Here is a 16,472-nt window from a genome sequence, read left to right as displayed (position 1 = left end):
TAAGAGGTGAATGTAATCCTGGTTTTTGTTATGAACAGAGGTTGAGACAGAGGTGTCAAGCAGCCTGCTTCAACCAATAAAGTGAACAGTTTATGAGGGACTTTTCTTCAAATTTGGGGGGAAAAAAAGCAGCCTGAATGGATGGGGTCAGTGTCCCACAGAAGCAAGATTTTTAGTTTCAGTTTTCTGCAGTTGGTGGGGTCTTGAATGTAGATGTAGAAGTTCTTATTCCTCTTCTTGTTACAGCTAAAAGCTCAGATTCCCTTCCTGCTGCCAGAATTGCAAGTGAGACAATCTATGTTACTGAATTTGCCTTTGCCAAGTGTGTGTTTATGGAATATTGCTGTTTTGGAACAGTTATTGTTCAAGAGTGAAATAATCTATTATCCTGTTAAGTTTTCTAATCGAGTTAAGTTATTCCAATATCTTCTTTCTCTTGTTGTATTTTAACTATAGCATACGAAGTAAATGTGCTCTGCTCCAAGACTAGTTTGACCAATCAAATTGCACCCAGAATGCACCACCTGGCACTTGCCTTTAAAATAAGGAAACATTGGAGTTTAAGCTATCTTCTTAATGTACTTTGAGGTGGTTTGGTCTGGTCCATAATGTTCAGGACCATTACACTATCAGGCAAAAACTGTGGTAATGTTTACCATAAAGGACCAGGAAGAACACAGTATTCAGTGATGAAAGTAATGGGAGTGACCTGAACTCTCATGGTAATACTTTTCAATATAGTTGGGATGGGACGAAAGGGTGTCACAATCCGAGTTGTTCCCTAATAATATTGAACAAGATTGCAGCAATATATCAAGGCAGCAGCGTGTGCAGCCCATTGCTTTGAGTGCAGCTGTTAAAGCAAAGCTATTGACATTCTGCAAGTGCAAGGCTACTTAGACACAGTGAATCGATTCAACCCTATTTACTTGCGCTTACTCTGTTTAACTTAATGAAAAGTTTTTTTTGCGGGCATCACATCTTGAGACTAAACCTTACCTTATTGTCCAAGAATGCTGTTACGTGTTTGCAACTATTTATGATCTAATCCACATAAAAGACAGTTTTGACAGAAAATTGAAACTGCTACCAATTTTGACTTGACAAGGTCGAGACTGAGTGTTTGCGATGGTCAGAGATTCAAAAATGCAGGGGTGTTGGAGATACCCGTCTGAGAGGAGGAGAAATTTCTTCACTTGAAGGGTTCTGAAAATTTGAAGTTCTCTTCCTCAGAGGCTTTTGATTACTCCATCATTGAATACATTTAAGGCTGGGACAGCAAGAAGTTTGTTCCCTCAGGGAAGAACGGATGTGAGGAAGTGGCCCGTGATCAGGTCAAATGGTCTCCTTTCTTCCATTTTTGTGTTTCACTTGCAACTTCTGGAATTTGAGGGCTGTTTCATTTCTCGGTTCCTCATTTGCCAGCTAACTGAGTGTTCACAAACCCTTCTTTCCCAACGTTCTCCAGGTTATGGCTTGCTTTGAAAAGGTGTCAGGCAGTGATCTGCTGCCTCTCAACAAAGATGGATGCAGCTCTAACAACACACAAGAAGCTTGACACCATCCAGGACAAAGCAGCCCGCTTGATTGGTACCACATTCATAAGCATCCACTCCCTCCAACACCGATGCTCAGTAGCAGCAGGGTGTACTATATACGAGATCCACTACAGAAATTCACCAAAGGTCCTCAGACAGCTCCTTCCATACCCATGACCACTTCCAGGTAGAAGGACAAGGGCAGCAGATATATGGGGATGTCACCACCTGCAAGTTCCCCTCCAAGCCATTCACTGTCTTGACTTGGAAATATATCACCGTTCCTTCACTGTCGCTGGGTCAAAATCCTGGAATTCCCTCCCTAAGGGCATTGTGGGTCTACCCACAACCCATGTACTGCAACGTTTCAAGAAAGCAGGTCACCCTCACCTTCTCAAGGGGCAACTAGGGATGGGCAATAAATGCTGGCCCAGATATTATTGCCAAAGTCCAAAAGTGAATTTTTAAAAAACAGCTCAATATCGCATGCCAGTGTGGATGGGGATTGGGGGAAGAGTCAGTCCAGAACAGCAGCATGTTGGTATGACATGAGCTGTTTAACCAAATTATTAACACATTCATTTCCTGCAGGGAAACTAGTCAGATGGAGGTGCATGAAAGATAGGTCCAGGGAAAGGAGCAAGAACGTTCTATTAGACTTGGGTAAGACTAGGATGCGTTAAGATAGAATAACAGTGCATTCATTCAACAATATAGAAGTCACTCACACCCAAAGCTAATGTATCTGAATCCTTAGAAAAGTTTGCCCCACAAAAGGACAACTTACCCCATCAGTTAAACTGACAGGTGGAGGATCTGGCTTTTCAGAGCTGGATCCTTCCCTTGTCTGTTTTGAAAAACATTGAATTGCAAAGGCCATTGACTGAGATGAGGCAGTTAATTCTGACTGACTCGAAAGCAGAGCACTGCAGCTGCTTTTTTTTTCCCTAATACGCATTTTACTTTGCAGGGTTATTTCCTTCAGTGTTTTGGCATTTGGCTTTTAAAGTCAGTCAGCTGCCCTGCTGGGAAAGGTGGGAAATGGAGGAGAAAATATATTCTGCACTCGTTCAGTACACAGGATCAACAGAACACACCGATGTTCCGCAGATTCAGCAGGCAACTCATGCAGGCAGACAACATGGGTCCAAATAATGATTCCGTGTTTTTTTTTGAGCATATTCAAATTGCAGCCACACCATTTGCAGGAAAAATATTTTATCTGTCATAGAGCAAAAAAAAACAAAAGCTATTTGCTACATTTCTGCCCAGGGAATCTGTCATCAAAGCAAGTTCCTACCTTTAAAATTGGATCCTTTCCAGCTGTTTCTCTGCCTAATGAAATATAGATCTTGTCATTATCCAAAATTCACAGCAGACACCTTAAAAAAGAAATGAGCTCCTCTTCCTTGCCCTTTCTGCTTTATTTTATTAAATAACCTGCTAGGAAATGGTTTGTGGAATCTGACATTTCAACACAGCAATCTCGAATTATCAGCAGTGAAATTACTACAACCATAACATGCACTGACATAGCTCCCTGAATGTGGTAAGAACATCCCTGAATTACTTTCAGGAGAGGTTCCTGACAAAAATACAACTGGATCTCTGCCTATTAATGGATTCGGATGCCAATAAATATTGTTTCTTTTCCTTGTCAGATGCAGGTCAATAGCACTAGCTCAGACTAATAGAGAAAGCATTCAGTTATCATCTTCGTGAGGAAGATTTCTTGTTGCACTGCCCAGCATTGAGTACAAAATCAGAAGTTGCTGGAAAAGCTCAGCAGGTCTGGCAGCATCCGTGAAGAGGAATTAGAGTTAACATTATTGGTCCTGTGACCCTTCCTCAGAACTGATGGTAGCTCAGAACATGTCCAGCATTGAGTAGACTATTTGATTATAAAAGTCCAAAATGAAGAATATGGGCATGGTAACAGAATAAAAAATGAGGTCTGCAGATGCTGGAGATCACAGCTGCAAATGTGTTGCTGGTCAAAGCACAGCAGGCCAGGCAGCATCTCAGGAATAGAGAATTCGACGTTTCGAGCATAAGCCCTTCATCAGGAATCAGGAATCAGCATGGTAACAGAATTGTTATGTTGCCTACCTTGTAATCCAGAGGCATGGAATGACATCCAATAGTTCTGAGTTGAACCACATCTGAGGGATTTAAATGGAGTTAATTAAATAAATCTGAACTATGGGTTTTATGAACATAAGAGCAGAGATAGGAGTAGGCCATTCAGCCCCTCAAGCCTGCTTAACCTTTTAATACATTCGTGGCTGATCTCACCTCAGCCTCAACTCCACTTGTCTTCCCACTCTCCACAACACTTCAACACATAACTCATGAAAAACCTGCTTGTCTCCTCCTTAAATTTACTCAATGTCCCAGCATTCACTATACTCTTAGATAGTGATTTCCACAGATTCACATCCATTTGAGTGAAGTAATTCCTCCTCATCTCTGTTTTACATCAGCTGTCTCTTATCCTACTAGATTGAGGATCCTACTAAGACTCCTCTTACTAGATTGCCAACATGAGAAAATATCATTCTTATGTCTACTGTGTCGATCCCCTTTACCATCTTACGTGCATCAATTAGATTTCCTCTCATGCTTCTAAATTCCAACGAGTATAGTTTCTATAATATGAACTATGAAAATAATGCTTTAATAAAGCATTACATCACAAGCAGAGGAGATCTCCCTTCCTTATCTGGTCTGGCCAACATGTAACCCCAGTCCCAGAGTGATGTGGTTAATTCTCAACTGAATTTTATTAGGCTCTAGTAAAGGGGAAAGATGCCATCACCGGCGAGGGCTGATCTTTTATTAGAGAGATGACCAGAGAGGATTTTAACTCGAGGGTCAAGTTAAGAAAGAGAGTATTTCACATTAACCTCAGCCAGTGTGGGAATAGAACTCACACTGAGAGCTCGTTTGCATCACTAACCTACCATCCAGCCAATTAGGCTAAGATACTGAGCTACAGCAGCAGTGCTACAAAACTCCACACACCCTTGTGTTGGGAACAGGTTTCTTGAAAAAAACACATTTGTGATTATAATCCACAGAAACCCCAGGGGTTCAAGAGAGGAGTTCACCACCACCTTCCTGAAGGCAGTTAGGGACAGAACTTTGCTAGCGTTAACCAAATTCCACAAAGGAATAGAAGTAAGATTGCTTTAGGAAATGAAAGACTATTTCATAAGGATTGAATATCTCTATTGCTGGGTGTTTCTGCAATTTTTCTGTATGTAGATTGTTGCTCTGCTGAGGCAGCAGATCTTTCAGATGAAGCACCAGACATGGTCAATTGGCTGTGTAAAAAAAATCCCAATTTTGCGATTTTGAAGAAACAATGGCTGTTCTCCCTGGGGTGCAGGCGAAAAAGGCATCCCTCAATCGCTAAGAACAAATTATTCAATCACTGTCAGATAGTTTTTGCGGACTTTTTCTGTGGCTGCCACATTTTCAACATCGCTACAGATTATTTTTCCGACAATATATGTACATAAATCAAAGGAACTATCTGTACACTTGCTAAACTTGAAATGGTTCAGAAAAGATTTATAGGATGTTGCCAGGGTTGGAGGGTTTGACCGATAGGGAGAGTCTGAATAGGCTGGGGCTATATTCCATGGAGCATCGGAGACTGAGGGGTGACCTTATAGAGGTTTATAAAATCATGAGGGGCATGGACAAGGTGACTAACCAAGGTAGGGGAATCCGAAAGTAGAGGACATAGGCTGAAGGTGAGAGGGGAAGGATTTAAAGGGAACCTGAGAGGTAACTTCTTCATACAGAGGGTGATGTATGTATGGAATGAGCAGCTAGAGGAAATGGTGGAGGCTGGTATAATTGCAGCATTTAAAAGGCATGTGGATATGTATATGAATAGGAAGAGTTCAGAGGGATATGAGCCAAATGCTGACAACTTCAACTAAGTTAATTTAGGATATCTGGTTGGCGTGGACATGTTGGACTGAAGAGTTGTGTTTCCATGCTGTATGACACTATGACTCTTGAAGCTTTATCTTTGAGGCGAAGGTGCGTTTGGTTTGAATGTCCCCAAATGAGTTCAGGTTAGGGCCTATCTGCCAGGTGATGGTAAAGACAGTAAACACCGCTGGCATAGACAGTTTCAAAGGTGGAACAATAACCCAAGGAATGAGTGAGGTTAATCATTTGTAGAAAAGCAGATCAGCTTCCTCTTCACTCAAGATCAGATGGTGGTCAGATCAAACCTTAAACCAGTGAAAACCAGGAGTAGAACATAATGACTTTTAGCACAGAATTAATTTTGTCTTAATCTCATCACCAGATGCTTTATCATACACCTTTTCATGTTTTTCCAATATTAATATGCAATCTGTTCCAGACAATGGTGTTGGTTGAAACAGGAATGTTACTAATGAACTGGTCCACAGTGGTACGGGGTGAACCACCCATGAGGTTGACTGCCCCAAGTTACCAAAGCTCCTCTGATAGCACCTTCCAAACCCACAGCCATTACCGTCATGAAGGAAAAGGCAATGGATGCAAGTTCCACCTTAAACCATGCACCATCCTCAATTGGAGTTGTATCACCATCCTTTCACTGTCACTAGGTCAAAATCCCAGAATTTTCTGCCTAACAGAGTGGTGGACAACAGTGGTTAAAGGAGAGAAAAATCGAAAGAACTGCAGATACTGTAAATATTAGAAACAAAAATAGAGATTGCTGGAAAAGCTAAGAAGGTTTGGCATCAAGTGTGAAGAGAAACGAGAGTTAATGTTTTGGAGCTAGTGACCCTTCCTCAGAACTTAGTGGTGATTGGAAGCTCACCTCTACATTCACCAGAGCAACTTGGGATGGATGGTAAAGGCTGCCACATTGCTTAAAAAAATTCTTAAAATTTGTCTGGGGGGAGTCCGATTCTGTCCTGTATCAAGCTGGGGATGCTTCTCCCTAATATGGCAAAAGTCAGGCCTGCAAATGCGGGAAACTGGAGTTTAGATCAGAGTAGTGCTGGAAAAGCACAGCAGGTCAGGCAGCATCCAAGGAGCAGGAAAATCGACGTTTCGGGCACAAGTCCCTTCATCAGGAAAGGCTTTTGCCCGAAACATCGATTTTTCTGCTCCTTGGATGCTGCCTGACCTGCTGTGCTTTTCCAGCACCTCCTTAATATAGAGCAAGGCATCAGCCCCCGCAAATTCGACAGAAATGTCTACCATTTAGAGGCATAGAGTCATAAAGTCCTACAGCATGGAGACAGGCCCTTTGGCCCAAACTGGTCCGTGCCAACCAAACTGTCCAACCACACTAACCCCATTTCCCTGCACTTGGCCCATATCCTTCTCAACCTATCCATGTATTTGTCCAAATATCTTTTAAATGTTGTTAATGTACCCGCCTCAACCACTTTCACTGGCAGCTCATTCCACATGCGTACCATCCTCTGTGTAAAAACGTTGACCCTCAGGGTCCCTTTTATTCTTCCCCTCCTAACCTTAAACTGATGCCCTCTAGTCCTCAATTCCCCAAACCTGGGAAATAGATGGAGTGAATCCACTCTATCCATGCCCCTCATGATCTTATACGCCTTGGTCGTGGAGAGTTGTTTTTCAGACTGGAGCCTGTGACCAGTGGAGTGCCACAAGGATCGGTGCTGGGTCCACTACTTATTGACATTTACATAAATGATTTGAATGCGAGCATAAGAGGTACAGTTAGTAAGTTTGCAGATGACACCAACATTGGAGATGTAGTGGACAGCAAAGAGGGTTAACTCAGATTACAACAGGATCTGGACCAGATGGGCCAATGGGCTGAGAAGTGGCAGATGGAGTTTAATTCAGATAAATGCGAGGTGCTGCATTTTGGGAAAGCAAATCTTAGCAGGACTTATACACTTAATGGTAAGGTCCTCGGGAGTGTTGCTGAACAGAGAGACCTTGGAGTGCAGGTTGATAGTTCCTTAAAAGTGGAGTCGCAGGTAGATGGGATAGTGAAGAAGACGTTTTGTATACTTTCCTTTATTGGTCAGAGTACTGAGTACAGGAGTTGGGAGGTCATGTTGCGACTGTACAAGACATTGGTTAGGCCACTGTTGGAATATTGCGTGCAATTTTGGTCTCCTTCCTATTGGAAAGATGTTGTGGAACTTGAAAGGGTTCAGAAAAGATTTACAATGATGTTGCCAGGGTTGGAGGATCTGAGCTACAGGGAGAGGCTGAACAGGCTGGGGCTGTTTTCCCTGGAGCGTCAGAGGCTGAGGGGTGACCTTATAGAGATTTACAAAATTATGAGGGGCATGGATAGGATGAATAGGCAGTCTTTTCCCTGGGGTGGGGGAGTCCAGAACTAGAGGGCTTAGGTTTAGGGTGAGAGGGGAAAGATATAAAAGAGACCTAAGGGGCAACTTTTTCTCGCAGAGGGTAGTACGTGCATGGAATGAGCTGCCAGAGGATGTGGTGGACAATTGCAACATTTAAGAAGCATTTGGATGGGTATATGAATAGGAAGGGTTTGGAGGGATATGGACCGGGTGCTGGCAGGTGGGACCAGATTGGATATCTGGTCGGCATGGACGCGTTGGACTGAAGAGTCTGTTTCCATGCTGTACATCTCTATGACTCTATGACTTTATAAGGTTCCCCCCTTCATTCTCTTACTATCTAAAGAAAAAAGCCCTAGCTTGTCCAACCTCTCCCTGTAACTCAGACTGTTGAATCCTGGCAACATCCTTGGAAATTTGTTCTGCACTATTTCCAGTTTAATAACATCCTCCCTGTAGCAAGAAGACCAAAACTGAACACAATTACCAATTCCTAAGGCAGGTCATATTTGATTAGTTGGCGCCTATTTAACAATGTCAATTGGATAGAATTGAGGACACAATTTTAAAGTGATTGGCAAAATTACTAAAGGCAACTGGAGCAAAATATCTGTGGGAAGAGAACAGACTTAGTCTTTCATGCCCAATAACTCAGATTCCAAAGAGTCAGACTGCACTCAAAATATTCACTTTGGTCCTGTTTTTCATTGATTGGTCAGATAAATGGAGAAGGCCACTAAAAATAGTCGCTCACACTTCTGGCATTTGTTCAGGTTTAGCATGGGTAGAATTGGAAGCTCAGGTGACCAGGAAGAGGTTAAGAAGATGCCAGTTTCCAAGGAAGGCTAAGCAAATAGATTTCCTCTGGGCTCAGAGGTTTTCAAGAGTAAACATTCCTCCTCCTTACTCCCAGCCCCTAACTTTGATCACTCCCCCTGCCTCATTCATTCCAAGTTACAAACCTGTACCCATAGCATCTACAGAACAATGTGGGGAACTTCCCACCTATATCTTCTATACAAAAAAAAGGTCAGATCCAATCCAACCAATTACCGCCCTGTCAGTCTGCTCTCGATCATCAGTAAAGTTATGGAAGGTGTCATTAACAGCGCTATTAAACAGCCCCTGCTCAACAATAGGAGAAAGTGAGGTCTGCAGATGCTGGAGATCAGAGCTGAAAATGTGTTGCTGGAAAAGCACAGCAGGTCAGGCAGCACCCAAGGAGCAGGAGAGTCGAGGTTTCAGGCATGAGCCCTTCTTCAGCCCTCATGTCAGCCCTGCTCAACAATACCCTGCTCAGTGACACCCTGTTTGGGTTCCGCCAGGGCCACTCATTATGGCTTTGGTTCAAGCATGGACAAAAGAGCTGAATTCTCGAGATGAGGTGAGAGTGACAGCCCTTGACACCAAGGATGCATTTGACTGAGTGTGACATCAAGGAAGCTGAGGAAATCTGCAATCAGGGGACAAAATCTTTACTGGTTGGAGTCATACCTGACACATAGGATAATGGCTTTAGTTGTTGGAGGTCAGTCATCTCAGCTCCAGGACATCTCTGCAGGAATTGCTCAGGCATCCTAGGCCCAACCATCTTTAGTTGCTTCATCGATGACCTACATTTTATTGCAAGATGAGAAGTGGAGTTGTTCGCTGATGATTACTCAATATTTAGCACCATTTGTTACTCCTCAGATACTGAAGAATTCCATGCTGATGTGAAGAAAGATTGGACAATATCCAGGTTTGTGCTGACAAATGGCTCGCAGCATCCACCCCACCCAAGTGCCAGTCAATGACCATATCCAACAAGAGACAATCTAAGCATCACTCATAACATTCAGTGGTGTGACCATCACTGAATTCCCCGCTACCAACATTCTGAGGCTTGCCATTGACCAGAAACTTAATTGGATTTACCAGATAAATAAAATGAGCAGGTCAGAGGCTAGGAATTCTGCAGTGAATAATTCTCACCCCCTTGCTCTGCAAGGATGGTCCACCATCTACAAGGCACAAATCAGGAATGGAATGGAATGCTGAAAATGTGTTGCTGGTTAAAGCGCAGCAGGGCAGGCAGCATCCAAGGAACAGGAAATTTGACGTTTCAGGCAAAAGCCCTTCAGTTTCCTGATGAAGGGCTTTTGCCCTAAACGTCGAATTTCCTGTTCCTTGGATGCTGCCTGACCTGCTGCGCTTTAACCAGCAACACATTTTCAGCTCTGATCTCCAGCATCTGCAGACCTCACATTTTACTGGAATGGAATGCTCCCTACTTGCCTGGATGGGTGCAGCTGCAACACCATGCACAAAGCTGCCAGCCTACCTAGAAGCTACACTTTAGGCGAACAGGAATCATTTGAAATATTAAACAAAGGAAATGCTAAGTAAGGAGAAAACGTAAGAGTTCTAAATGGGGAATGCATCAGCCTCATGTACTGTGATTTAATTGCTCAAATAGCCATTGAGCAGTATGGAACTTACATATTGTTGGAAAGATATATTTTGTTGAAGCATTTCATCTTGCATCAGGATATTTTGCAAGAATATCAATTCCAGGGGAAAACCAATATGCTTGCCCTGAACAATCAGAGCCATCCTGATTCAATATTTGTTTAATATTTAAACAAAGCCTAGCTGTTAACTGTCAATCTGGATTATTGGAACATTTGCTATGTCAACATCTCCACTAATCATAGTCCACTTTCCCTCTAATTAGCACAGTCCTCTCATGCAATATACAATTTTGTTTGCCCCCTGAATTGATACTCCTGCATAGTAACCTGATTTAATTCTTCTATATTCTCCAGCAGTGTTGCAAATACTTTTTTTTATTCCTTTATGGGATGTTAGTGTGCATTTATAACCCATCCCAATAAAACTAAGGGTTTTGCTGGATTGTGTCAGAGGATAGTTAGCAGACATTGCTGTGAGTTTAAGAGTCACATTAAGGCCAGACTAGGTGAGAAGTGAAGCTTTATTTCCTTAAAGAACATGGGAGGAGCAGATGGATTTTTGCAACAATTCAATCATTGTCATCACTACAGATGCTGCTGCCTTTTTTTCTCAAACTCTAGATTTGTTTAGTTGCCTGAATTTAAATTCCTCAGCTACCATAATGGGATTTTAAATCCTACTTCAGGATCAGTCATAACATAACCATTACGTCACCGCACCCTCTGCGGACTATGCTCCCTCTGCACTTTCTGGAAGTGTTTTACATTGTGGTTGAGTCAGGACAGATTTATAAAAACCACTTGAATAGATATCACCCTCATAGTGTCCAGCAATCTGATATCTTCTCCAGGAGCTGAATGAAAATGTGTAAAATTGCAGAGTTTTTTTTCTATCTAAGTTTCCCATCTAACTTATAGCAGTTAAGACAAGATACTGATAGGGACATCAGAACAGGAGTAGGCCATTCAGCCCCTCAAGCCTGGTAAAAACGAGGACTGCAGATGCTGGAACCCCAGGTCTGGATTAGAGTGGTGCTGGAAAAGTGCAGCAGATCAGGCAGCATCCGAGGAGCAGGAAAATCGACATTTCGGGCAAAAGCCAGATGACCCATTGAACCAGATCCCCCTGCTCCTTGGATGCTGCCTGGCCTGCTGTGCTTTTCCAGCACCACTCTAATCCAGCCCCTCAAGCCTTTTCCACCATTCAGTGTTATGGCAATTTCATTTAACTCGTCATCCACAGAGCCAGGCAATGATTATGGGGCCACCGATCGGAATCCACCCTTGTACCTGATGGAATATAAGCGCAAGTAAAATATTTGGGAATTGAAACCCCAGTCTCTGTCAAACAAGACAGGTGAAAGTGGGTACTGCAGATGCTGGAGATTAGAGTTGAGATTAGAGTGATGCTGGAAAAGCACAGCAGGTCAGGCAGCATCCGAGGAGCAGGAAAATTGACAGTTCATGCAAAAGCCAGGTGACCCATTGGACCAGATCCTTCATTCAATTTGATCACTGCTGATTATGAGCATCATGTCCCCACCCCTTACCCACAAGATGCACTGCAGAAAATCATCAAAGCTCCTCAGACAGCACCTTCCAAGCCTACAACCACTTCCATCTAGAAGGACAAGGGCAGCCGATACAAGGGAACACCACCACCTGCATGTTCCCCTGTAAGCCACTCACTATTCTGACTTGAAAATATATCACTGTTCCTTCAGTCAAAATCCTGAAACTCCTTCCTTTATGGCATTGTGGGTCAACCTACAGCATGTCATAGTTATAGAGTCATCGAGCTGTATAACACGGGAACAGACCCTTCAGTCCAATCTATCCATGCTGACTAGATACTCTAAATTAAGCTAGTCCCATTTGCCAGCATTTGGCTCATATTCCTCTAAACCTTCCTTATGCAAATACCCATCTGGATGCCTTTTAAATGTTGCAATTGTATTAACCTCCACCACTTCCTCTGGCAGCTCATTCCATACATGTACCACCCTCTGTGTGAAAAAGTTGCCCCTTATGTCCCATTTATTTCTTTCTCTTCTCACCCTAAGCCTATGCCCTCTAGTTCTGGACTCCCCAACCCCAGGGAAAAGACCTTGTCTATTTACCCTATTCATGATTTTAAGGTTCAGCCTCCAATGTTCCAGGGAAAAGAGCGGTTCAAAAGGGCAGCTCATCACTACCTTCTCAAGAGGCATCTCGGGACGAGCAGTAAGTAAAAAACTCCCCATATCGTTCGATTCCCTGGAAAACTAACTTCTATTGAGCCCAGTCATGAATGTACACATGTGTAAAGGTGGCCATTGCTGTAAAAGTAGACTTCACCACTTAGGGAAGGAAACTTACTATTCTTACATGGACTTTCAATTCATGTGCCTCCACACCCCACAGCAATGAGGTTCACCCTTAATCGCTATTAAGGGCAATTAGGGATAAGCAAGCAATGCTGACCTTGACCAAATCCTGTCATTGAGTAAAAAATGAGGTTTGCAGATGCTGGAGATCACAGCTGAAAATGTGTTGCTGGTTAAAGCACAGCAGGTTAGGCAGCATCTCAGGAATAGGGAATTCGACGTTTCGAGCATAAGCCCTTCATCAGGAAGGGCTTATCAGAATATTCATTCTGAAGTTCAGTTACTCGTGGGGTACCAAAACAATCTGTTTTGAGTCCACTGCTGTTTGTCATTTATATAAATGACCTGGATGAGGGCATAGATGGATGGATTATTAAATTTACAGTTGACACTAAGGTCAGTAGAGTTGAGGATAGTGATGAGGTCTACAGATGCTGGAGATCACAGTTGAAAATGTGTTGCTGGTTAAAGCACAGCAGGTTAGGCAGCATCCAAGGAATAGGAAATTCGACGTTTCGGGCATATTCCTGATGAAGGGCTTATGCTCGAAACGTCGAATTCCCTATTCCTGAGATGCTGCCTAACCTGCTGTGCTTTAACCAGCAACACATTTTCAGCCCAAATCCTGTCATTGAACAGACATTAAATGCATTCCACCATGCAATAAGATATATGGATAAAAATCGCTCCCTTTTATTTCCCTTCCAGGAATGTGAAGTGCTGGTTCTGATTTTGAGCCATTCTGCGAGAATTTACCCCTTGGATACCCAACGAGCTCAGTCCTTTATTATTCAAGAAATCGGCGCCGCTAATTGAGTTTGCCAGCCGGACTTGCTGAGTGCCAGGAATGCTAACCTGGTGTGGACGGTGGACTATCCTAATGGGCTGTGCAATAGCAGAATATTGTCTGATAGACCCAGCTCATTCTGGAGCTGAGCCAGCAGCAAATCAGCTTCCCTCTCTGCATCGCGTCAAGAGGAAATGGGTGTGGAATCAGTTCTTTGTATTGGAAGAGCATCTAGAAACAGAGCCACTCTACATTGGCAAGGTAGGTCTATTTGAGATGAATGTACCTCTTCTCAACTTCAACAGTCATCTGAAGTGTGGTGACTCTCAGGTTAAACACATCAGCAATCGCCTATCTCTCTCCGAGGCCCCACGGTCCTTGAGGACTATGGCAACTTCACCCTAAACTACTTGAAATATCGAGTGCAAAGAAATGCGAACATTTACGTAGTGCCTTTTACAAGCACTGATGAACCCAAAGCACCTTTCAGCCATTGAAGTACCTTTTTAAGTGTTGTCTATGTCATAGAGTCATAGAGTCATTGAAGCATAGAGATGTACAGCAAGAAAACAGACCCTTCGGTCCAACCCATCCATGCCGACCAGATATCCCAACCCAATCTAGTCCCACCTGCTAGCATCTGGCCCATATCCCTCCAAACCCTTCTTATTCATATACCCATCCAAATGCCTTTTAAATGCTGTAACTGTAACAGCCTCCACCACTCCCTCTGGCAGCTCATTCCATACACGCACCACCATTTGTATGAAAATGTTGCCCCTCAGGTCTCTTTTATACCTTTCCCCTCTCATGTGTTGTGGATAAATGAAAACTGATAGACTTTACTGAACTTTGATTTCCGGAAGCCACTTGGCAAAATACACTTCAAAAATTAATTTTAAAAAAAGATGCTCAAGGTACAGACACCCAGGTTCAATTCCTGCCTCAGGCGACTGACTGCATGGAGTTTGCACATTCTCCCCGTGTTTTCGTGGGTTTCCTCCGGGTGTTCCGGTTTCCTCCCACAGTCCAAAAATGTGCAGGTCAGGTGAATTGGCCATGCTAAATTGCCCATAGTGTTAGGTGAAGGGGTAAATGTAGGGGAATGGGTCTGGGTGGGTTGCGCTTTGGCGGGTCGGTGTGGACTTGTTGGGCTGAAGGGCCTGTTTCTACACTGTAAGTAATCTAATCTAATGTAATGTAATCAGGGGTTAACATATTAGCCTGGATTGAGGATTTGCAGAGAGTATGTGTAAACGATCACTGTCTGATTGGTAAGATGTGATGATTAGGGTTTCACAGGGACCTGTTCTGGAGGCTTAGCTTTTTACGATATCTATTAATGACATAGATGAGGGGAGCAAAGGTATGGTGGTTAAAACACCAGGATAAAATCATAAAATATAGGAGCAGAAATTAGGCCATTCAGCCCATCGAGTCTGCTCCGCCATTCAATCATGGCGGATATGTTTCTTAACCCTATTCTCCTGCTTTCGCCCGGTAACCCTTGATCCCCTTGACAATCAAGAACCTACCTATCTCACTCTTAGATGTATTCAATGACCTGGCCTCCACACCCTTCTGTGACAGTGAATTCCCCAGATTCCCCACTCTCTGGCTAAAGAAGGTTCTCCTTATCTCCGTTCCAAAAGGTCTTCCTTTTACTGTAAGGCTGTGCCCTCGGGTCCTAGTCTCTCCTGCCAATTGAAACACCTTCCCAACATCTACTCTGTCCAGGCCTGATTTGGAGATGCCGGTGTTGGACTGGAGTGTACAAAGTTAAGGAGCGTCGCTCCGAAAGCTAGTATGCTTCCAATTAAACCTGTTGGACTATAACCTGGTGTTGTGTGATTTTTAATTCTGTCCAGGCCATTCAGTATTCTGTCAGTTTCAATTAGTTTCCCCCTTATCCATCTAAATTCCATGGAGTATAAACTCAGAGTCCTCAAATGTTCCTCATATGTTAAGTTTTTTTTCCCTGGGACCATTCTCGTGAACCTCCTCTAAACACACTTCAGGGCCAGGACACCCTTCTTGAGATATAGGGCCCAAAACTTTGTACAATACTCGAAATGTGGTCTGACCAGAGCCTGAGAGAATCTCAGAAGTACATCTCTGCTTTTATAATTCAAATCCTCTCAAATTAACTGTCATCATTGCATTTGCCTTCCTAACCACTGACTCAGCCCGCAAGTTTACCTAGAGAGAATCCGAGAGAGGTAAGAGTACATGTTGTGAAAGACAGAATGAGATGGCAGGCAGATACAGGTGGATTGGAAGTGTGCGTACAAATCTAACAGATTGAATACAATGTTGGAAAATGTGAAAGTGTTCACTTTTCTCAGGAAAAAATGAAAAAGCAGCATATTACTTAAATGGAAAATGACAACAAGAATTCCAAGATGCAGAGGTACTTTGGTGTTTTGGTGTATAAGTCACAAAACGTTAGTGTGCAGGCACAATAAATAATCAGGAAGGGAGAAAGGGAGCATTGCAGATGCCGGAGATCAGAGTCAAAAAGTGTGGTGCTGGAAAAGCACAGCCAGTCAGGCAGCATCCGAGGATCAGGAGAGTCGACGTTTGGAGCAAAAGCTTTTCATCATTCCTGGTGAAGTGATTATGCTCGAAACGTCGATTCTCCTGCTCCTTGGATGCTGACTGGCTGTACTTTTCCAGCACCACACCCTTCAACTCAACTAATCAAGAAGGCCAATGGAGTACTGTCCTTAACTAAGAGAAGAATTGAACATCTGAGTACGGATGTTCAACGGAGAGACTATGTCTCAAATATTGCGTGCAGATTTGGACTCTGAATGATGGAAGGATGTAAATGCAGATTGAATGTGGTGCAGGGGAAGCTTACAGGTTTGATACCAAGAGTGAAGATAGCTGAGACCGATGGGGCTTGCTCCCACTGGAGTTGAGAAGAGTGACCTGATTATAGAATATAAGATTCGGAATAGTCTTGACAGGAGAGATATATTAAGGTATTTCTATTTCTG

The 16,472-nt window shown here is 43.2% G+C and overlaps 1 protein-coding gene across 1 annotated transcript in view; it reads left to right on the top strand.

The window, feature by feature from the left end:
* Positions 1-13,563: 13,563 nt before the first annotated feature.
* The window catches only part of LOC132815252 (cadherin-7-like), a 96,185-nt gene continuing 93,276 nt past the window's right edge, over positions 13,564-16,472 (top strand). Inside the window, exon 1 of the mRNA XM_060824066.1 lies at positions 13,564-13,731. Coding sequence (XP_060680049.1) covers positions 13,564-13,731 — 168 coding nt within the window. The remainder of the gene's footprint in view (positions 13,732-16,472) is intronic.

The sequence above is a fragment of the Hemiscyllium ocellatum genome, chromosome 4, assembly GCF_020745735.1.
Source record: "Hemiscyllium ocellatum isolate sHemOce1 chromosome 4, sHemOce1.pat.X.cur, whole genome shotgun sequence".
Classification (NCBI taxonomy): domain Eukaryota; kingdom Metazoa; phylum Chordata; class Chondrichthyes; order Orectolobiformes; family Hemiscylliidae; genus Hemiscyllium; species Hemiscyllium ocellatum.
Note: the sequence above shows the minus strand (reverse complement) of the source record. Positions and strands in the feature narration are given on the sequence as shown.